General features: G+C 40.3%; 1 protein-coding gene across 9 annotated transcripts in view; it reads left to right on the forward strand.

Annotated features, from left to right (window-relative positions):
- The first annotated feature begins 1804 nt into the window (after positions 1–1804).
- The window catches only part of CHD9 (chromodomain helicase DNA binding protein 9), a 75048-nt gene continuing 52117 nt past the window's right edge, over positions 1805–24735 (forward strand). For 6 of the 9 annotated variants that reach the window (XM_053400156.1, XM_053400161.1, XM_053400162.1 and 3 more), the window contains exons 1-4: positions 1805–1961; positions 10829–10931; positions 12845–12936; positions 17310–18903. In XM_053400156.1, coding sequence (XP_053256131.1) covers positions 17473–18903 — 1431 coding nt within the window. In that variant the 5' untranslated portion in view covers positions 1805–1961; positions 10829–10931; positions 12845–12936; positions 17310–17472. Of the gene's footprint in view, positions 1962–3741; positions 3907–10828; positions 10932–12844; positions 12937–17309; positions 18904–24735 lie in introns of all 9 variants that reach the window. The other 3 variants (XM_053400157.1, XM_053400158.1, XM_053400167.1) reach the window with 3 other exon arrangements.

Consider the following 24735-nt stretch of genomic DNA (forward strand, 5'->3'; position numbering starts at 1 on the left):
TATGTCCCACGGAGGACATTACGGTCTTCAAACAAAAACATCTTGGAGGTCCCAGGCCACAGTGAGGTTAGGCTGGCCTCAACCAGAGCCAAGGCTTTTTTGGCTGTGGCTCCAATCTGGTGGAACGCTCTGTCACAAGAGACTAGGGCCCTGCAGGACTTGACATCTTTCCACAAGGCCTGCAAGACAGAGCTGTTCTACCAGGCCTTTGGCCAAGGCACAGCTTGACCCTCTCCTTTGGTAATCCTCACAGAACTCTAGCCCAATGGTTGCCATTAATTTGATTTGTACTGATTTTATAATGAATTGATTTTACAATGCTGTATTATTTTACTGTTGTTAGCCGCTCTGGGCCCAGCTTCGGCTGGGGAGGGCGGGATATAAATATTATTATTATTATTATTATTATTATTATTTTCAGCAGAGAAATTTTGGAGGGTATGGAGTTATGCGACCCCGGAGATAACTATACAACCTTTAGAAGACATCAGAAGGAAGTAGAGTACTCGGGTTAAGTACTTAATTCATTCCGGAGGTCTGTTCTTAACCTGAAACTGTTCTTAACCTGAAGCACCACTTTAGCTAATGGGGCCTCCTGCTGCTGCCGCGCCACCGGAGCCCGATTTCTGTTCTCACCCTGAATCTTAACCCAAGGTACTATTTCTGGGTTAGCGGAGTCTGTAACCTGAAGCGTATGTAACCTGAAGCATATGTAACCCGAGGTACCACTGTATAAGGAATTCTTTATTGTTTTTATATATGTTGGAAGTTGCCCAGAGTAGCTGGGGCAACCCAGTCAGATGAGTGGGGTATAAACAATAAAATAAATTAATAAAAGGGGGGTTGGACTAGATGACCCTCAAAGTCCCTTCCAACTCAACAATTCTATGAGTCTAAGTGCAAGGGAAGCCCCACAGAGAGTGTCATTTTTGTTTGTTACCATGTTGTGTATTTTTGTGTTTTTATATTGTAAGCTACCCTGTGATTCTCAGATGAAGGGCAGTGTAGAAATTTTATAAACAAATAAAAATAATGCAAGTAACCAATGCATGAACTACTGTGGCCAGAATGTAAATATATACATAGATATATAAGCACCCCCGCCCAGCCTCATTTCTCCCACAGTAGATGTCTATGCTCCCTAAAATGATATTAATAAAAAAAAAATTCTTATACTGTATTTATATTATTAAAGCATTATTTCTGAGTACAGTAGTAGCAGCACCAGCAGGATTTCCTGAGCCTCTCCTGCCCCCTCTCTTGCAAAGTCCTTTGCCCCGCCCACTCCCCCAACGCAAAAAAAGGGGCGGGCAAAAGTCTTCCCCTTTTTCAACTCTCCCCCGCTGCCAACCACCCACTGACTCCACCGCTCACCCTGCCTTCTGACCAATCAGCGAGCGGGTGACAAATATGCAAATACAACCTCCCTCCTCTCTTACCTTATACCACCCGTAACCAACCACCACCTCCCAACCGCCAACAGACATACACGCGAGCCCTCCTCCCCCGAAAAAAAAGAAAGAAGAAGAATTAAGTGTCCCCTCCCCGGGTTGGCTGGGGTCGCGGAGCAGGCGGTTGGCGGCCCGCGCGCGGCTTCCCTCTCCCTCTCTGCTCCTGTCACTTCCCCTAGTGAGAGGGAAGGCGCGCGCGAACTAGAGAGAGAGAGAGAGAGTCCGTGAGGAGAGAGGAGAGGGAGGGAGGGAAGGGGAGCGGGAGGCGAGGGCGGCTCCGCCAATAGGCTATTGGCGGGCGACGACTAGAAAGGGAAAGGGGAGGGGACGGGGGAGTCTCGGGGTGAGCAGGGAGAGGGCGGGGGCAGGGAGCGAATCACGCCGCGTCGCGCCCCGCCCCCCTTTCCCCTCAGCCACCGCCGCCGCCGCGCCACCTCCTTGCCTCAGGCAGGGCCTTTGCCAGCCTGCCAGCCACCCGCCCTCCTCCTCAGGCTCAGCCACCGCCACCGGGTAAGCGCTTCCTTCTCTTGCCCTCCCTCAGGCAAGGAGGCGCTGAGGGAAGGAGAAAGCCCGGGTGGGCGGGAAAAATTAGGCGGGGTGGGTGTTGGTGGGGGGGTGGGGGGGAGAGAAATGGGGGGATTCCCTGAGGAAGAGGGGAGTGGCCGCCTCCTCGCCCACTGCTGCCGCCGCCGCCGCCTCCCTTGTGCCACCCTTAACCACATGGAGGAGGAGGACCGCGAGTCCTCTCAGGCGGTGGCCTCCGCCGGGGTCGAGCTGTCAAGCCGAGGCGGGCGTGGGGCATCGCCTCAGACGCCACCTCTTCCACACACACGCGCGCGCAAAAGGGAGAGAGAGGGCGAGGGAGGCTGCACCTGGCGGGCTTGGTGAGTACGTGAGAAGCCAAGGCCCTGCCGTGCCTTGCCCTTCCGACACGCACACCCTCACCCTCATCCATCTCCAGGGACCGAGGCGGCCAGCCTGAGCCCTCTTGCTGCTCCCACTCTGCGTTCACACGAGGAGGAGGAAAGGCGCAGCTTGGGCCTTGCTGCTGCTGCGGCTGCCGCCGCCGCCTCTCTGTCACACCTTCTCTAGCTGTCTTTCCCTCGCTCTCTCTTCCACCTCTTTCTTTCCCCGCGTCCTTTCTTTGCTCTTCCCTCCTACCAACCCCCTTCTGCCTTCAGTGCTTTCTTCCTTCACTAGTTTTTAGCCCAAGACTGTTTAGGGAAGGAAGTCCTTTTACTTGTTGGAAGTGGGGGGGGGATTAATGAGCAATGATTGCAACCCTCTTATGCCACACAGACACTCCATGCTCTCCATTCTTCTTTGAGTTATCCCTGGCTTTACCTCCATATATATATAGTCAGGTGTATATTGCCTACAGCATACCTATATAGTGCTATATAGTGCTATTGTAGCAGTATCCCTCTGAATACCAGTTGCTGGGGATTAGGAGCTGGAAAATGTTATTGCCCTTATGTGCTGCTTGTGGGCTTCCTGTGGCCACCATGAGAACAGAGTGCTGGACTAGATGCAAGGCTAAATAAGGCCTCCGGTCTGATCCATCAGGGCACTTCTTACCTGTGTTTGAGGTGTATAGGGTAGTAATGACAAAATAAAAAAAATCCTTCCAGGTGCACCTTAGAGACCAACTGGAAGGATTTTTTTTATTTTGTTTCGAATACAGCAGACCAACACGGCTACCTACCTGTAACTAGGCTAGTAATGAGCACAGATCACCACCTCCCACCCAATATGTGTGTGTGTGTGGTGTAAATGGTGGGTATGTGCTTCACATCAAATTTGGTGAGGTGCTTTTTTTCCTGAAGTGGGTGTCACAGAACATCCAAGTTAAAAGGTAGAATGCCACTAAATCACAGCTGCTGGGAGGGAGAGAGGGCTGTTACTTTAATGCCCTGTTTGTGGACCTCTTGGAGGAATCTGATTAGCCTCTGGGAAACAGGTGCTGGTCTAGATGGGCTACTTTAATGTTTCTGCAGGGATATGTTTTGCACGGTGAGGAGGTCATTAGGGTGGTTTGAAGTAGCTTCCTAATCACTACCCCACTTTCCAACAGGTTTGAGAGCAAGGTATACTTCTTCTCTGTTGGCCTTGGATGTAGTTGGCTGCCTGCTACATTGGTTGGCAAACATTGTCCTCTGGTCATATCTCCAGATCAGAAAGTCATATATGCATTTTACATACTCTCACATGGTCTTTGGTGCCTGCTTCTACTACTGGTAAATTGGCAACTCTTCTCCATAAAATGTATTTACTATCTTCTGCTTGTCAGGAACTGGGAGTCACCTGGTACTCCAGTCTGTAACACAAGACCCACTTCCAAGAACCCATGCAGTCAAGAGGAGGGGCTGACATAAAGGGGCAGAGCTCATGCTTAAGGGTTGAAGCCATGCACCCCAGGAGGAAATGGAATGTTAAGTAAAATGCTGTGTTTAAGGTGTGCTTTTTCTTGTGCTTTTGAATCCTCTGCCATCAAGCAGCTTCACTTTACACATTGTGCTCCATGACCTGTTCACCTACCTTCTTCCTTGCCAACCCAGCACTTTGATGTCATTGTACAAAGGAGGAGAGAAGCACCTGGATAGCCTCTGCCCAGTCCTGGTGGGCTGTGCAGCTATTTCTACCCCCATTCTCCTGTATCTCTCATGGCTTGGAGCCAAGCATAGGAATATGGGGATACAGCCTCAGAACAAATGGGAAGAGCCCTCTGGACATGTACATTGTGCCACACTCAGGCTTGCACTGTGTGAAGGGACAGTAGAGCTGCATAGGGAGACACAGCTACCAAATATACCCATGGAGTTACATTTTAGCTTAAAAGTGGTCACTCTCTCTTACATCTCTTTTCCTTCTGAGTGTGTGCTGTTCCACCCACTATATTCTCCCTGCAGACAAATAATTGAAGGAAGAACAGCTTTTCAGTAGTGCATGCTCCAAGCAGGAGGAGGCTGCTTCTTTTCACAAAACAAAACAGCAGTGGCATCTCTGCCAGGACCATCCTGAGATTGGATCTCCAGCCCTGAGCCACCTGTTGAGGACCAGTGCGCTATTGTAATAGAAAGGTGGTCAAAAGGTGGAAAAGTTACTTACAGCTTGCTGGAAAGTTGGAATAAATGCATGTTGATTTCAGTTGCGGGGGGGAGGGGGGACACAGAAGTGTAGAAATTTAGTATTGGATCACAATATAGCAAGTAGGGTTGAGACCAGTGTGGTTGGGAATGTTAACAGAAAGTTAGAAGAAACTTCTCAAAATGAAGGTAGCAGCCCCAGTGCTCATTTTTATTTTGAGAATTGTACTGGAATTGCTTCAGCACTAGATGATAGATGTGGTGCAAGTAGATGAGTGCATAATAACTTTTGGTTAAAATCGTGTAAAAACATGTTAATTTATATATTTAATAGGGCTTTACCATATTTTTATTCAATATGACCATAGTATGATAAGATTGGATCATTATTTTTATAGATGGGAAAAGCTGGTGTGACCTGGCATTTCTGAACTGAAATTTGAATTCAGGCCTAGGTGTAGCACACTGCTCCATGGATCATCTAATTAGATAAAAAGTTGAGGGAGTATATGGGAGTAAAGACTAATAACACATTGTAAACTGTTTGGATGACACTGTCTTCTGCTAATGAGGAAGCAGGGATAATGAAGTTGCTTATGCCATTTGATAAAGGTCTGTCATGTAGACCAAATAAAAGGATGAGGTATATACTCTTCATCATATAGACATTTCTGTTGATGGAGGTTATTTAACTGGAGTAATGTAGGGATTCCAGGCTGTAATCCTCGTGCTAGATACTGACAAAATTTAAAGGGCTTGGAATGTGAGTGGTTTTCCATCAGTAGCATTAGTGTAGTGAAAGTAAAAGTAGTTGGCTGGTATTTATTGGCCAATATTTGAAAAGTCTGAAAGTTGATTGTCCTTGAGAAAGGTTGGTGAATATTGAATAAATTTTCTAGAGGTTCAAAATCCAGGGCAGTCATGTTTATCTTTCCCAAGAACCTTCTTGTATTGCTGCTTTGTAGCTCCACCTGTTGCCTCATGTGTCTTTTTCTTAATTATCTTAGGTTATAGGGTTTACGGACAGTTAAACATTGATATTTCTGACGCTATGTCTTGTGTGTTTTCTTTAAGCGGTAGATTAAACTTTTGCATGTGATTACAATACCACAAATAATATCTCAATCAGATGCATCCATAGGAACATCTTATCCAGAAGAGGGACTGGAATTTTCCTTCTGGTCAGCATGTAGCTGCTTCCAATAATAACCACATTGATACTGATATTCTTTCTCATTTTAAATATGTGGAAAGTTCAGAAATGATCATTCTCATGAAATTAATAGGGAATGAAAATACACATTGACAAAAACTCTGTTTAAAAACTTAGTTTGTGACTATTGGCCTGCCATTTGTATTGATATCTCATAAATGAAAGAACTATCAGTAGTGTATATTGCATGTTGTTACATTAATGCTTGGTATAGAAAGGAAAACTAGACAGATTCATACATTTTTGAAATGTATATTGTGTTCAGTATCTTTTTTGTACAAAATAGTGTAATAGACTGTTTTATTGCTGTTAATCAACATAGAAGTGAGACCTTGCAACTAAAGGGCCTCCCTGTGCTATAAGAGGAGTTCTTCTGTTCAGTGTGCCATTGAACCTCAAATAGGAACCTTATAGTTCAGGTCTCTCAAGGGTGGATGATTTTCTTTCAGTCAAACCTCAGCATTTCATTGCTATATAGGTGGTAGGGTTTTGTAGAGTAGAAAAGGGAATACATGTCATTTCCCTATTTCCTGCCCTCTCCAAGATACCTGCAATAAGCTGTCAGGGGCTTGATCAGGCTAGTTTCTTCTCCTGCCCTTCAGTCCCCTTTGCCCCACCCCCCACCTAGCCCATAGTCAACTGAAACCCTAATACTTACGTGTCTCAACTGCTATCTGCCATAGACTTTAATGAAACTCACATATTTTGCTTGGCCTCTGCTTTCAGTTCAGACTCTCTTCTCCCCCTGGACAGAAATAAGAGCTGCCTATAGAAAGCAGTGGTGAAATCTAGGATTTTTGGGCAGCATTATGTGTCTGCTTTCTCCAAACAAATAAAATGTGGTAGCCAAGACAGGAATTCCTATGTTTGCCATATAGTGTGAACCTGGAAGTTCCATCTTCAGACAAGGAATTGTCTTGCTCTAGTATTTCTAATACAGTGGTACCTCGGGTTACATACACTTCAGGTTATAGACTCTGCTAACCCAGAAATATTACTTCGGGTTAAGAACTTTGCTTCAGGATGAGAACAGAAATCGTGCAGCAGCAGTAGCAGGCGGCCCCATTAGCTAAAGTGGTGCTTCAGGTTAAGAACAGTTTCAGTTTAAGAACGGACCTCCAGAACGAATTAACTCTTAACCCAAGGTACCACTGTATATATAGGCCAAGCATACTGTACCTGAAAGCTCATGGGTTCTTGCTGGTCAGGTCTGGGTAGTTGTTGTTGATTTAAAACATTATTTTAATTTATATTTGCAATGGGAGCTCACCCTGTCGTGGGGATTCGAACCGCCAACCTTCTGATCGGCAAGCCCGAGAGGCTCAGTGGTTTAGACCACAGCACTAATTGGGAGGGGAAGGCTATTGCTTGAACTTAGAGTTTGTAGAATATTTATTTTTCTGATACCTGAAAAAATTGAAGAAAGAAAACTTGATATAAGGAGTACTGTATTTCTGTGATGTAATTATGTTTAGGTTCAAGTCTTAGGATTGCACCCTTAGGGAATCTGCCCTTTGATGTAAGGGTTCTTCTTAATAAAAGTCTGTTCATGTTTTGTAAAGTAAGTAGCACACTACACATGCTATTTTAAATACACAAAATTTCAATGGCTTTCCTTTCATTGCTTGTTATGAAATACTTCCATCTCTATATCCCTGATTTGTAAAAGGTCTTAAGAAAACATATCTGTTTTTAGACCTTGGGTCAGATTGTATAGAAGACAGATGAGTGCCAACAATTTCTCAGTCTCTTAGGAGTTGGATTGCATTATGTTTTCTTCTTTTTTAAAAAGCTTTTTTTCTCAAGTGACAGATGTTTGAATACAAGAATTCTGAGTGATTTCTTAAGGGTTTATCAACTGCCTTGGTTTTGGAATCAAAGTTGAAGTGAGTGTAGAGCCTGCCATTTCTCCCCATCCAGGAGTCAGATTAAAATCTCCCCTGACTTTCCATGACAGAAGCCTAAATTTTCTGTTGGTGGCAGTAATGCTAGGATACTTTGCTAATGGTCAGTTCATGTGCACTTGAAAAAATACTTGGTAGGTGGAAATAATTTGAACCATTGGAAACCTTTACCTAGCATTCTTATTGTGTGCTAGAATATTAGTCTCCAACTTGTTTAGCTTTTCTGTAGCTAATTTTGCATTGGGGGTAACATTCATGCTGAAGAACCAGTACTCACTAGCTTAAAAAGTAAATTGTAACTAATTATACCATAAGCAACATGTTAAATAAATGCATCTCCTATTCTGCTTGGAAACTTTACATTTAAGTGTGGTAAGAAAATGATTTTATAGCCTGTATGTAATTAGCATGTAGTATATGAATTATTGGGACGCGGGTGGCGCTGTGGGTAAAAGCCTCAGCGCCTAGGGCTTGCCGATCGAAAGGTCAGCGGTTCGAATCCCCGCGGCGGGGTGCGCTCCCGCTGCTCGGTCCCAGCGCCTGCCAACCTAGCAGTTCGAAAGCACCCCCGGGTGCAAGTAGATAAATAGGGACCGCTTACTAGCGGGAAGGTAAACGGCGTTCCGTGTGCTGCGCTGGCTCGCCAGATGCAGCTTGTCACGCTGGTCACGTGACCCGGAAGTGTCTTCAGACAGCGCTGGCCCCCGGCCTATAGAGTGAGATGGGCGCACAACCCTAGAGTCTGTCAAGACTGGCCCGTACGGGCAGGGGTACCTTTACCTTTACCTTTTATATGAATTATTATAATGAGTGAATGTGTCTGGTTTGGAAGTAATGGGGAGGAAACATACATGAGGAATAGCTCAGTTGGTAGTGTGAGACTCTTATTAATCTCAGTGTCATGGGTTCAAGCCCCACATTGGGAGAAAATTCTTGCATTGCAGGGGGTTGGACTAGATGATCCTCATGGTCCCAAGTCTAGGATTCTATATCTAAACGATTTAAAACTCAAATGGATTACAGGGCTAAACTGCCCACGCAGCAGATGCCATGAGGGCCAATTATAATTTCCCCAAAATATTCCAATTGTAAAATCATCATCAGTGATTCATTTTATACCACAATTAGTATTATGTCCTATTAAAAGTAAATATTGACGTGTTTCTTTTTTTTTTCATAATTTGGGAAAAGTTGACTAGAAAAAAATGTAGACTCTCTTACTATTTATCTGACTTAACTGCCAGATAAGTGGAACGTGAGTGAATCAGGAAGAATGTTTCTTTGCTACAACAGCTTCCAAACTGGGACAGTGAAAGGTGATGGGATGGGCCTGTTGCTGTCACATGACGACAGGAGGGCTAGCTCTGGGTCCAACGGATTTTGCAATGGCCCAGGTCTACCTCTCTGCTCTGGAGGATACCTCTATGCCAGCAGAAGCTTCCCACTAGCCAGGTGCACTGGAACATTCTGATAGAGCTGCACAGAGGGGAACCTCCACCTCATTCAAACTCACTTCAGCATGGTAGATCCAGGGTTTAGAATGCTAAGTAAGAACATTTCAGAATTACTAGAAAATAAAAGTTTGTGTGAAAACTTCTAGCCACAACTTGTGGAAATAAAGGAAGAAAGCTGGCTCTTGTTTTAGAACACCATATGTAGACAACTTTACAAGCCTTTCTGTTTTATTCTGGAAATGCTACAGACAATATTTCATGCAGTAACAAATAAGGTAACAATATTTCTTTTCTAGTAAGCTTGCAAGTATAATGTTATAGAAACCCTTGTCTTGGTTTCTGAAAAACTTATATATATCATTTAAGAAAAGACCTTCTGGGTCAGATCACTGGTCAGTTTGTTTCTACATGTAGCTGTAGCCTTAGATTAAGTTTCTAACAGTGCAAGACACTTTGAATATTTTTAACTCAACTGACAGCTAATGTTGGGGGAGTCATTGAGGTTCATTTCATCAGTTAATTTCTTATTGTTTTAAACATCTTAAATATAAAGTTGTCAATATGTCAGCAGAGTGAGTCTCACATTCCTGTATTTTCCACTGGGGGTGGAAATAGAAGTAATGTTGATTTACAAAACTGCCTTAGGAGTCAGAAACCTTACAAAATTTGGTTGAAAAAATAATAATTACAAAAATACTACCAATATAATCATTAAACTTAATAAAACAGTAAAAAAAAAGCCTATATCAAGTTGTTATTTATTAAAAGCTTGAACCAATTAAAAACAGTTAAGCAAAGCAGAAGAAAGCATTCCAGGACCAGGGTACCGCTCCAGAAAAGGCTGTTTCGTTGGTTACCACCTGTCCTGTCCAACCTTTGAAGGCACAAGAATCTCTCTCTCTTTCTGACTCATCTGCCTTTATTCAGTAAATAATTATCATTGAAAAATATTGATTTGACAGAATTGGAAAATATGTTTGCACCAGAAGCTAATAGCCAGTTATATTTTCTTGCTATCATATGTAGGCAGTACATCCTGAGTATTTTGAGGACTAAGCAATTTGACTTAGTATTACTAAGTATGGTGTAGGTCTTGGAGAAATTTTGTCCAAAGCACTTGTATTCATGCATGTATTATGTATCTCTTGTATTTTGTGGAGGGAAGAGGAGAGGAAAATTTGGCCTCTGAATTTCCAAATATTTTATAATTTCCTGTTCATATAAAACCAACTTTGTTATCATTTCTGAGTGTGTTCAAATAATTGTCTATGATCCTTGCTTAGTTAAGAAAAGTTTCTCACTCTTCTCAGACACACAAATGGGGGAAATAATGGGTCCTAATTAAAGAGCTTGGAATTAGAGGACAGCTTAAGGCATATAATGAATGTCATGTTAAAATATTTACAGATAAATATAGATCATAGTATAAGCAGAAGTGAAAATTGTAGTTATATATTTTTCTTGAGAACTTCAAATAAATATTCCTGAGGTTGTTATGCAAACATACATGATCAATGTTTGATATTAAATATATGTGTATACACACACATTTATCTGACTAGCATGTTATGTATTTTGAAAATCACCTCAGAAAGACTTATTAAAAAGGCTACAAGGTTATTTGCAGACTGTTAGCTGTTTTTGTCTTGCAGATTGGTTATGTGATGGCTCTATCTTAACCTTCATAATAATCTGGGTTTTCCCCTTTTTTCTTTCCCAGTTCTTCTGCTGTACTGACAGTATTGCTACAAGGAAGTATTTGTGATTGACCACAATGTGACACAGTGTAACCCACCAAAGGGAACCAATTTTTACACCAAATGGTATGGTGATTGTTCTGAAGTTAGAATGTATTTATCAAGCACGTGTCTTAGAATCATTCAACAAAATGGTATTAATTGCTGAGGTGATTGCAGATCTATATTTTAACTCTAGTAATGTTGAATAGTGTGTGCCACATCTAGGTGGTTATTTTTATTTGCTAAATGACAAGAGGGAGTAGTTTTAAACTGACTGTCCTGGAGATTTATGGGTCTTCAGTTGCCTCTGCCTAAGCAGGTAACCAAACAGTGTCTCATAGTAACATATCTGATAGAACATACAAATACTGCATCCCTGACATAAACCATGGCTTATGCACATGAGGTCATCTTGTGAACCTTACAGCTGAATGACATGTCTTCCTTGATTACAAGAAGAGGCTCTGGGACAGTATTTCCCTGTAATTTCTGATAAAGGTATGAGGTGGACAGAAAATATATGCTAAAAATTTTTTGTAGTTTGATTAATTCATCATATTCTTTTATGATTTTATATGTTATATTGGCTTAACACCAAATCTCTTATTATGCATGTTACTACTATGGAAATTCCAAATCTGGTTCTACAGTTCCTATTTTGGAAATAAGTTGTTTGCTGTCAATATTGTTTAAAAAAAATTAAAAACCTTTTTTTAAAGAAAAATAAAGTAGTTTAATTAGTTGCTACTTTGAATGACCCTTATGCACGAGGACAGCCAGGATCCCTAAGTGTTTCTATTAAAATAAATTGTCATCAAAGCTGTGAAACATAGGGCTTAGAAGGAAGGATGAATCCTGAGAAGTGCAAGCAGGGTGCAAGCACTCTTGCAGTGTGGCTTCCCAACTCCCTCTTCTCCACTGCAGTTATCTGCAACCCTGAAAATTCATTCATGAGGTTTGGGGGACTCTCTTCACTCTTACACAGATTCTCCCCACCCACCCCATCTCCAATCCCTTTACAGAAGGGGAATCTGTAGTGCTCCATATATTGTTGGATTCCAGTGTCCTTACTGGCTGGAACTGATGGGAGTTCAGCAACATATGGAGAGCCAGATGTTTCTCTTCCCTGCTTTACAGCATTGACCATGGTACAGCATTATTTGGCATTAATGCCAACCATGGTTAATTTTAACCAGAATGTGCAAACTTTAATCCTTCTTTAAAATTCATGGGAGGAAGTTCATAAAACCAAAGGGTACTCTCAATCTCATAACCTCTCCTGTTTTTTATTTTATTTAAATATTGGTTAATTTTGTAACCTCATTGTTACAAATACAGTGGAACCTCTACTTACAGATGTAATCAGTTCTGGAGGTCCATCCATAAGTCGATCCGGGTCACTGGTAGACGCGCCATTGTGCGCAGGCGCAATCGGCAGCACACTTCTGTGCATGTGTAGGCGGCGACCGCTTCTACACATGCAGAAATGGCAGAAGCTGCTTCTATTCATCTGCAAATCATGGCAAACCCGGTATTTACTTCCAGGTTTGCCACGGTCGCAACTTGGATCAGGCCCAAGTAGAAGCGGTCGTAAGTAGAGGTTCTACTGTATGGATTTTTCAGGAGACTGCATTTTTAAAAATTAAAATTTAAGTATTTACTTATTTGAGGTTTGTAGTGACAGGACATGTGCCATGATTGAGACCGACTGAAGTACAGCTGTTCAACCAGTGCAATAATGATAAAATGTGATGATGCACTAGCACACAAGTTCTTGTTTTCTTTTGTTTTGATCTGAGTGAGTCTGTTGTCAGTTATAGTTTATATTTGTACTTGTGGAATGTTTAGTTTGGGCATCCAATTTTTCTACTTTTAGGCTGTGATGTATTTCAGATAGCATTCCTAAGCAAATATATGGTATTTGAAGTCAACTGAAGCAAGCAATTAGTTTGAAAATTTGTGGTTTTCTTTATACAGTACTGTAATTTGTCTTTCAGATCACTAATACTAATGAATTACCTTTTGGGGGTCAAGGATTTCCTAGGATTATGTAAGACATTTGCAATGGAAATGCACTTCATATTAATGGGTAAGGATTATTTTGATTATTTCACCAAATTTAACAGCAAATGAAAGACCAACAAATTCTACCCTATCTGAGCTCTAAGCATTCTATACAACTTCTGTCCAGTTATATTGTGGTTCTGCCAGGTTAATTGTCATCTAAACAGGTGGTTTCAAATTACCTATTTTTCTACCATGTCATTGAATTACAAAGATGACATATATAGATTCCCATGGGTAATAGATAATTTGTGTTCCTGGCCTTCAATATTTTCCAGGGACAATTGGCTAAAGTAGGAAGCGATGTTGTATGGTCTCTTTAATGCAATTCAGTTCACCAGTAATTCCAGCATGGAGTAAACTAAGGAACTGGTTTTTTATCTTGCATTCTTTGCACTGCTAGATGTGGATATTTTCTCAAATTTCTCATTTCAGGAAACTTTCAGATCTGTCAGTGCAGTGGATGTAAGTTGAATGAATGGATGCTAATACACTTACCAAATTAAAACAGGATTTTTTAAAAAAGGCAGAATCATACTTCCTGAATTTTATTGCCTTTTGGGAAATGCACATGCTCAAGCAATTATTATCACTGTTGGACATTAAAAGAGTATATATGATTAACTGATAATCCTCAGAATAGTATGCTTTACACTGTCTTCTTAAAATTCATGCTTCTAAGACTGCTGTGCAGATGCTCAGGCAATTCCAGTCTCTCTTTTTTACACACACAAACTGCAGATTTTTCATGGCTTTTCATGCTGCATGTGTTGTGAAAAGGGGCACAATGACTGCAGTGGGAAGGAGTAGCCCCTGAACTCCATTGAACTTGCAGAAAATCTTCCTGCATCTCATTGAAGTTCCAGCTGAAGTAAATGCCAGTGATTTAAATAAAACTTGATTCTTAAAGTTTGCTCTGTGTTACTTGGAAGTAAGTTACATTTGAAATTCCAGGAAAGTTATTTAGGATAATAATGCGTACTTTTTTAGACTGAAATGTTAAGCAATTTAATCTTGGATAGAATTCTCTGGGATGTTGGAGCAGATGACACTGATAAATCTTTAGTAATTTGGATTTTGTGGATTATTTTGTTGGTGATGATTTAGCATTTTAAATGGAGTTTCCATTCTGGACCTTGTATAAATCCTTGTAACATAGGAACTTCAATGATAAATGCTGTTAGCATTGATCTATATTTCTTGGAACAGTTTCATTGTTTTACATCTCTGCAAACAGAGTAGTTCTTTCAGATAGTAAGTCCATACTGATATACATGCCCAGTTTGCAAGTAGAGAAAAAATATATACAGTGAGGTCAGATAGAAATGAAATGCAAAAAATACAGTGTGGTATTCCATGAAGTCGTTCAGTTTGTGCAAGGACAGCTGAAGTTCCTCTCGTGTCTTCTTTCCCCATGTGCCCACTAAATCTGTTCCTGAGGCTCCCCCAAATCTCTGGAATAGATTTGGGTAGGGTGCCGGCAGAGAGGAAGGGGTGCAGAGCCATTGTGCAAGTGGAAACTTTGTGTTAACAGAACAAATGCATTGGATACTATCCACAATTGGTGACAGTTATGTTAAAACTTAATTGTATTCAATATAACTACAGTAGCAATGCATAACAGCAGTAGCTTCAATTGGCTAGATCAGGGGTCAGCAACCCGCTGCTTCGGAGCCGCATGTGGCTCTTTTACACCTTTGCCGTGGCTCTGGGGCGGATACTAGCGAGGGGAGGAGGCGCATTGTGCGCCCCGACACTCCCCACTGTGGCGGGCGCTGTACTGGCTGTGACGTCGCATGGGGGTGGTGCGTGCGTTAGTCACGCACCGTACCGACGTCACCTTCCCGCCCGCTGTCAGATCGCGGCTCCAGAGATATATTTGTTTTAAATGTCGCAATGGTTTTGCGGCTCCCAGGTTTTTTGTCTTCGGAAACGGGTCCAAGTGCCTCTTTTTGTCTTAAAGGTTGCAGACCCCTGGGCTAGATATTTCTGGATTAAGCAGAAGTCGGATGGCCATCTGTCATGGATGCCTTAACTGAGATCCCTGCCTTGCAGGGGGTTGGACTAGAGGATCCTTGGGGTCCCTTCCAACTCTACAATTCTATGGTTATATGGTCTTGGACTTATTTGCTTTTTTACATATGGTTAACTGAAAAGCCTTAAGTGACTGTACTGAAGCTAAGGGGCATTACTTTAGTCAAGAGCTATGAAATGGATATGCTGATATAGTTTGTTTACGTAGGAACTACCATGGTAGCCAAATTAATTGATATGGTCAGTTTTTGTGTTGCTGCAACATAAATTATAATGCAGAAGTGTTAGATAATGTGTAGAATGTATTATGACTCTACCTGAGGTGGAAGATTGCACAATTATGTTAAATGATTGTATACATCCTCAAAATGTGAGTAGATGAATCTAATAAATTTTGAAGATTTTTTTTTCTGTAAAACTGCTTGAAAGTTCAGCAGCTTGGTAGGGATTAAACTATAAAAAACCTCCACTTGTCTTAAGATCAAAACAATGTCACAAAAATGTATCAAACCAAAGTTTTCACAGTGCCAATTCAACACCTATGGGAAGCCTGCAAGAACAGCATTATTTCCTTGTTATTTCCAGCAACAGTGATGGTAGTACATAGCCAGCATGGCTAGTAGCCATTGATTACTTTACCATCCATGAATTTGTCTAATCCCCTTCTAATACTTAACTGAGTCATAACAGTAATGTCACTGACAAACAAAAACATAAATAGTTAAAATCCAGTATTGATCCACATTATCTTGAAGTTTCAGATCATTGCAAATAAAATAGATTTACAGAATCTTGTTATAGCCCTTTTGACAACAAATCAACAAATTCCTTGAAAGAATACATTTTTAAAAAGTAAGAAGCTGTAATAAATCTTATTTTAAAAAGTAGCATGAGCTTCCTGAGCTAGGATTGTCGTGACATTTACTGAGATGATGGGAGGGGACAGCCTGCAAATATAAATAAACTTTATAGTTTTAAGTATGATGTACCAAGGAAGAAATCAACAGAAAGGCACTGGCAATGTTCAGACATCATATTAAACCATAGTGTAACATGATGTGAATAATCCTAGGCAAGCCCTTGGGTTCACATTTTCTCCCATCTGGTAGGAATTATGGATTCTGGGGGTTTAGCTTTTGCTTAACAAGTAGTTTCATCAGACCTGAAAAACTAGGTTTACAATGACTTTTTTCAAACAAGCCACATGGTTAATTTGACATCATTGTTTAGAAAGCTAGCTTGTTTCAACAAACTGTAGTTCAGATTAACCAAAGGTTAGAATTCTGATCTAATGCTAAACTGTGGTCAAGTCAAATCAGAAGAGAAAATTTATAATCTCCTACTTGCAAATGCACTTAAAGAGGAGGGGGAGTGGCAGGGATGGTGATGTTAGGAGGAAACATGTGAACCTTAAGTTCTTTCCCATCATGCTAAACCACATACTTCACATTATATATTGGTGAAATTTACAGCTCATTTATTTTAGAGCAGTCATTTTAAAATCCGTATTGATATGGTTGAAGATTGTTTTGCAATCACTGTGGAAGCCCTTTATATGATACTTATGATAACACAGCATTACATTCTGTCAACTTGTTTGTGTCCCAATAAACCATGGTGAATAAAAATCAATATTTTTGAAGCTAGTTTTTTTAAAGATTGACAGATTTATTCAAATATAATAAAACATCAAACTCTACAACCATCTCTTAAAATTGAATCCATGATTGTTTGTCAAACATTTAATTAAAGGCTTCTTTTCTATGTAAAAGAATGAAGCGGTGGCAAAATAATGTTATGAAATCAAGTGTTGTAGATATGACACAATTGATTGTTAACTGCATGTATTATTATGCATACAATGAGTAGTTACACTCTTTTAACCAGACAGATACTTTCAGTATCATGGACAAACACAGGTTTTCCCAATATCTACCAACCCTTCCTTCTGAAATGTTCTGGGCATTTAACTGAAGATTAAGTTATCCTGCTTTTGTCTTTGCTTTTGTATATGGAGGTGACTAGAACTCCTTAATAACTGCTCCCCTAAACAGATAAGATTTCTGTGTAAAAGGCATGACCTGAGATTTCAGCTTGTGTTCCTATATAGTAAAAAGGTTACGTGTCTAATGCAAACATATGTATTGTTATAGCAATTGATTAGTGGCATGCATATTCAGGAAATATATCAGAAAGTTGGAAATTTGGGTTCACATCAGTCCATCTGCAACAACATTTCTGTATTTTAAGTGTCACATGACAGGAGACAAAACATGATTTGGGGGGTGGTGGTAATTTAAAACACAGCCCCATACATTAACATTTTAAAGTAACCGCTTAATTGCTTTTTTCCCTCTTGCCTAGGGTATTTTAAACACTTCAAGACATTATTTCTTCAAATGTGCTAATGGATGTGGACATGGCTTAGATAAGGTGTTGACCACTGCAAATTCTCTGTTGCTGTGTGCTGCCGAAAGGCTAGCTGACTCCATTTGGAGTAGTGTCAAACTAGCACAGATATATCAAGATGACAGATCCTATGATGGACTTTTTTGATGATGCCAACCTCTTTAGTGATACCTTAGAAAGTTTGTCTGATGATGCTTTTGTACAAACTGGACCTGTTTCACTTGTTGATGAATTGAACTTGGGTGCAGAGTTTGAACCTTTACACATCGACTCATTAAACCATGTGCAGGAAACGCAAACTCAACAAAAGATAAATGAATTTGGGCAGCTAAATCAGTATGATTCATTGAAACTTCAAGTAAACCAGTCCTTCAGCAGCCCAGCTGAAAATGTTTTATCACCACACTCTGAGTTTAATTGCTCACCCATCCATCCCCAAAGCCAAACCAATGGGATGTTTCCTGATGTGGCAGATGGAAGCCCAATGTGGGGACACCAAACTTCTAGCAGTGTTTCAAATCAGAATGGATCCCCTTTTCACCAAGGTCGTTCACAATCTATGCAGCAGAACAAAAGCTTTGTAGCACACCATGACTTTGCCTTATTTCAGGCCAGCGAACAGCACCATCCGTGTGCCTCATTGCAGTCGCAGCAAAACAGAAATGGCATCAATGCAGGAGAGGACACTCAAAGTCAGTCAGAAAACTTCATGGAGGTTAATGCGTCTGTTCCACATAGAACCAGTGTTTCTCATGCACCTCAAGGTGCTACTCTTTCAGACTCACAACAGTCTATCTCTGTGCAGTCATTTTCTCAGACTGCAAGTGACTCACCTCACTTTTGTGGGACTCAAGACGGAAACTTTGATGGACACTCTCCTACTATAACTCCATGCTCTGTTAATACACAGTTTTCACCTCCTTATTCCTACTCTAGTAACCATGTTTCTCCTACCAGTCTTCTACAGTCTTCAACAGCTCTTTCTGTTAGTCAACAAACTCATTCTCTATCTGATTTTCCAGAGAGTGATGCCTTTGCTCCTCAGATAGGGACCAAGCAAGAAAATACAGATCACCTCCTTAACTCAAGTCCATCTTTAAATTCAAATAATTTCCATGTGTTGCATTCAGCACATCCTCGGGGCAGCTTCAGTGGTTCAAAACTGTCTGCAGTGAACATTAATTTTTCTGCCCCTGCTGGCTCTGGTCCTCAGCTGAGCTATTTCAGTGATCCTATAGAAGGCAATGGTTTTTCGTCTTTGGATGAGAACTTGCTTCATCAAGTCGAATCTCAAGCTGAATCATTTACGGAACTTGATCCAGAAACTCTCCTTCAGGAAGATCTCCTTCCCCAGTTCAGTGAATCTACATTTGTGCAGGACAGCTCAAGTAATGAGTTAGAACACCACCTAGAACACCATGTTACCCCACAAGTGACAGAGCCCTCCCACCTTGTTCGGACTCAGTCTCAAAATTGCAATCATCCCTGGTATCCTCCTAGTTCTAATCAACACCTGCAAGAGCGAAAGCGTGTAAATGCTCAAGGGCAGGTAGGTAATGCTTTTCTGGGAGGGTTATATTTTGCTATAGCTAGTTCATTTTTACCTTGCTATTAGTCAAAAGTAGTTAGTAGTTCAACCAATATAAGGAGGCAGAACCATAATCCATTAGTAAGAAAAACTATCCTGAAGTATAGGATCCTGTTTAAAAGGGGGGGGGGGTTGGAGAGGTTTTTATAACTTTTCGGCTGTTTGAGATGGAATACTAAATAGCATTTAAATCTTAGCTTTAAATGCCTTTTGCACACTTCACTTTACAGTGTCTTCCATCTCAGAAAATACAGCATTCTGCCATATCTTCCAAAATTGAATACACATTTCAGTTTGTTTCTGTACTACTTGGCAGACTGTTATTTTTGCTTTCGTTACTGCCAACTGTTGAGTTTTGTGGTATAAACTGGAAGAAAAAAAAATTACAAAAAAGTGTTGAGAAATAAGCTTTATAATGCTGCTTGCTTTGTTTTTTCTCCCCCATCTCAAATTAATTGAAGTTATAAAACACCTTTATGGTCTTTTTAATAACACATAGAGGTATGACTCTAGCTTTGAACATTGTTGCCATGAAGAGTTGTATATATAACTATTATTAGTTAAATTAATAAGCAGAATTGTATACACACACACACACACACACATATATATATATATAATCAAAAATGTAATAAATATTAGCAATATATAATATTGATGGAAATACTGGATTCTGTTTTTTTCTATTTATGTAGGTGGCTGTGGATTTTAATATTTTATTATGAGAACCTAGTATTTACTTTGAAAACATTTTGGAGCAAATTATGGTGTAATTTATAGTAGTGAGCATAAAACATCCCTTTGATTTCAAATCTGTTATTAATAGTGACTGCTATTTGAGCATAAATTTTCCAAGAGAGTATGCTTTTTGACATTTTGGCATGACCAAATACTAGTGTAATATATTCTTTATATTTCATTTATCTATTTCCTTTTGGGCTGTAAAATACTTTTTTTCTCATGTGTTAAGCATAGCATGAATCTAGGAGAATGCATCTTTCTTTTCTTTGAAGGCAGGTGTTGCTTAGCAGTAGTTAACTACATAACAGTTAGGTGGCAGAGGTACTTGATGCTGTCAAATCATTAAGTCTTTAAGGTCACAATGATTAATATGGTAGAATGTCTAGGGAACATAAATGATATTGCTCATGAGCCCTAAATATGAGATCACTGAGCATTCAAAATTCTGCACAATGGGTGACAAGATAATCATCTGTATGAACTGAAGTGATATGTCAAACACTAATTATTATGCTGGCCATCCTAATCTTCAATTTAAGCTAACTCACAGGCCATTTATTTTCATTTACAAATTTGTAAACCACTTCACACCCTGAAGCCACTGATCATTTTTAGTAGCCAGCTAAGCATCGAGACTTAAGACGCCTGCCTAATTTCAGCTGGTAATTGATTCTAGAGGGCTAGAGTTGTAAAACAAAAGCCCAGTTTGGGGTGAACATCTGGGGCATGCAGAATTCTCACCCATGCCCCTTCTGAGGAGTACATTGGCTGGGCAGGGATATATGGGATGAGGCCATCCCTTAGGTAACCTGGCCTCAAGTTCTTGACCTTCAAAAGTTTTATGTGAACCCCAGAAACATGCACACCAGCTTTGTGAGGTCATGTTTAACTCTCTTTGCACTTACCAGATGGCTCCTGCTGTGTCCATTCCATTCCCTGGCTGTTTTTGTCCCAAAACTGCATCCCTAAGCTTTTTGACCTTGCTGATATTTTGCACTTCCACATACTGGTAAACTTTCTGCTAATGTCAGGTGAACTGCGTTTTGCTAATTATGTTCTGGGGATAGCGCATAAACCAAATTTCATATAGTCAAAACAGATTGTGTTCAATGGCAGGTGGGATTGGCAAAGTCTTTTTTCTTGGATGCCCGCCCCATTTTTATAGCCAAGCATGTATAGCTGAATCCACATGAGTAAATGTGTGTAAGTTGCAAGTTACCTGTATTATTAAAAAGATAATATCTAGAGTGCAGCTGAAGCATCTGCTCTTAGGGACAATCATGAGGTATCATCTTTTCAGAATACCTCAATGGGAGCCAAAGGAAGCAAGCATCTCAAAGTAACATTGAGATTTGTGATAAGGGCTGAATGAAACCAGATGAGCTGAACGATAGTGTATTTTATCGTCGTCAGGGCAATCCTGGTGTAGGATATCCTCCACTACCAGTGCTGCCCTGAGAAAGAAAAATGCTGAATGAGTATGTGTCTACTGAAACAATCCCCCACCCCCGTTCTGACTGCTTGCTTGCATGTTTGCAGACTGCTCATCCATCCCCCTTCTCTACTGAGCATGTGGATTGTTGTGTGTGTGGCATGTGGCAGTTTAGGTGTGGCCAATCCTCACTGCATCCCTCGGGCCCAAAAAAGTTAGTGCACCTGAGTTAGTGCACCCATGATTTAGTTGCTTACATCCTAAATAGTTTTACTTTCCCACCTGCACACATATCCAGTGGTACTTCAGGTTACAGACGCTTCAGGTTACAGACTCAGCTAACCCAGAAATAGTACCTCGGGTTAAGAACTTTGCTTCAGGATGAGAACAGAAATTGTGCGGCGGCAGCAGCTGGAGGCCCCATTAGCTAAAGTGGTGCTTCAGGTTAAGAACAGCTTCAGGTTAAGAACGGACCTCCGGAACGAATTAAGTATGTAACCAGAGGTACCACTGTATCTACATTTGTTTATATTTTACCCGAAAGACAAGAAAAAGCAACTCTTCCAAAAGCTTCCCTGAATGTAATTCTTAATTGTCAGTTATGACCAGGTGAGCGGTTATTTTAGAAGTTTTGAGTTGCAGAGCTTGCTGTTCCTAGAATGTCTGTTAGGAAGTACACCATTAGGAGAGGTGAAATCAGTGTTTTGCCAGTAACCTCATCAGCCTTGAAAATAAACTACTAGCCTGCAAAAAAAAAAAAAGTTACTCTGCCTGCTAGAGGATGACAGAGTGAGTAGTGGAGAGCCCTGCTGGATTCAGAGGAAGGAACTTCCCTTCTCTAGTAGCCCTTTTGGTTTCTGTGCTTGGTGCAGAAGAGAGATGAAGCATTTCATTCACTTGCATGGAATTCTGTGCACTCACCTGTCTGCTATTTCTTTTCAGCTATGACTACCAAGCTAGTGCTAAAATGCAAAGCTAAAGCTGGTGAAGGCTGCTAGTGAAGCAAATTTTAGCATGAGAGAAATGAAAATGTGGTAACATTGACATTGCTTGAAATATTACTGACTTGGTGCTTTTAGACGTTGGCTTATGTTATTAAGCTCTGATGAAAAAATAAGCAAGATAAATTTTCAGTTATGTGGATGCATCTATGGATGCTACAAAATGACATGGATATGTAAATGAGACCTTATGAAGAAGGTTGATGGGTGCTACGATGGTTAATAGGTGTCAGTTAAAAGTCAGAAATTGCTAACAATATTTTGAAAGTTATAAATGCAGGTGCAAGTTTCAAAAAAGCCTGCAGTTTTTCATAAGCGGCACCTAAAATGTCAACACCTAATTTTTCTCATTAATATCAGTGCAGAGGGAGATAACATTTGCTAAATATGTTAAGAAATCAGTGACATTTAATTTGTCCTCTTTTATTATTCAAAATAATAAAATTACTCCATGACACCATGTACTGTAGCCCATTTTTTACTTGTTGCTTTAAATTTCGGCCTGCACAAATTAAATCCTGCATATAATAATGTAACATATTTAAAAGCAAGCAGATACAAATTCTTCCCAGTAATGTTCTTTACAAACTCTTTTGGTACATGGGGTATGGACAAATTTCTAAGTTGTCAGGTCACCTTTTACATTGTAAGTATATTACAAAAATGTTTTATCCATTTTTATTAATATAATGTTTCTAAAGTCACAAGTTAGACCTTGGTGGTTGTTTGTTGTCTTTCTTGTCAATTCTTTGTTAGTATGAGTCCTCCGTGTCCTGGATTTGCATGGAATGACTGCCAGCAGTGAAATACGATCCTAGCTATTACTTGGTATACTGCACTGCACAGGCTGCCTAGCACTCTGCCAGGAAACTAAGTAACAGAAAGCAGAGTTGTTAACAGTAGCTTTCGTCCTATTGGCCTCCTCCATGCATACTCAAAGCAGAGTACAAACAGGAAGTGGATTCCAGGAAGGGGAGGGTAGGCTGGAATTTATGGATCACTTCAGTATATAAGGAGGATGTGGGTAGGATCAAAGCCAAACTAAACTGTATGTTTAATTTCTCTGGAACTGGAAGATATTAAACACTGTACTCAGATCTTTTGCAAAGTTTAAGATTTAAAATAATCCAGTAAAAAATAATACTTAGAAACAGCTGTAAAATAAATTTCAGTACCTATAGCACTCATTTTGGGGATCATGATAAATCATGGTTTACTGTAATGGGAACAAGCCACAATGAGTCTTAGGATCACCTGTGTTTTGGTCCCCTTTCATCTAAATCACCTTTATAACCCATGGTTTGAAGTTGATTTGTTAGAAACAAACCAAAGTTAAGATTAATCACAGTTCATCAATGACAAGCTGAAAATAATTGGGGGGGGGGAATAAATGTAAAAGCTTCCAATATCCTCATGGATATGTTGGAGCAATAGAAGAGAGAGGGGAATACACAAGCTCAAGGTTCACTGTAGCTCGTTTCAACAACAAAAAATCCAGTTTATTCAACCAACTCACAATCACATGTCTCTTACTTAGGAAAGTAGAACTGATTCTTGTCCTTTCTTCCTGTTAATATTCCTGAGAAGTGAAACTTACTGAAGTTTTCCAAAATGTATAGCTTATGTTATGTGAAGGAATATAACAGAAGTTTTCAAACCGTGGTTTGTTGAAAGGTGGAACAAACTCAATTTCTGCACTTGACCCTGAAATTGATTTTTTTCCTTCTTTTTAAGAAATTTGTGGTTACAAAAACAGGCACATCCATCACATTAGAGAGGCCAGATTGCGGTTTATAAAATATCACTTATTTTATCACATGTGCTCTGATTTTCAAACATAAAATAAGTGGTCCAAGACCCCAGCAATGTTCAATTGGTCTGCAGAGGGAAAATTAAAGAACTACTTGTATCTAGTATATAACATACATATATGACTTAATGCCACCACATGTAGATGAGGTAATAATGCTGGAAACCAGAATATTTCATATTTACCCTACTTGTGGCTTCATAATATTTATTTGTTTGATACTTTTATTCTACTATGTAGTCCTAAAAGACACACAAAGCTGCTTAAAAATATTTGCACAATACAATTACATTCAAAAAGATTTGCACAGATAATAAATTATGCCAGGGTTTTTTGTCCTCATTCTTGGTCTTCTCTGGTGTCTGAGGGTGTCCACTTAGGACCTCTGAGGTTAGTGAGTCTGAGCAGCCAGATCTTACTCAGTGAATGTTGAAGCCAACTGTGCTGGAAGTTAGCAGTTCACATGCAACAGCTCTTACTGAGCACCTCTGAGACAAGGGAGTGAGGCTGAGTTGCTGGAAGTCACTTAGCCCATTATGAAAGAAAGAGCTCCCACTGAGGACCTCTGAAGGCAAGTCTTGATAATAATGTAAGAACTGTGTCCATCCTGGTGTATGCAGGAAATACACAGGCAGGATATGAGACAGCACCCCTCTCCTATATGGGTCCCCCTATCTGGTGTTCAAATTATATCATAGAATCTTAGACTTGGAAGGGATCCCAGGGTCATCTAGTCTAACCCCCAGCAATGCAGGAATATCAGCTAAAGCATCCATAACAGATGGCCATCCAACTTCTGCTTAAAAACC

Source organism: Podarcis raffonei, chromosome 8 (assembly GCF_027172205.1).
Source record: "Podarcis raffonei isolate rPodRaf1 chromosome 8, rPodRaf1.pri, whole genome shotgun sequence".
Lineage (NCBI taxonomy): Eukaryota > Metazoa > Chordata > Lepidosauria > Squamata > Lacertidae > Podarcis > Podarcis raffonei.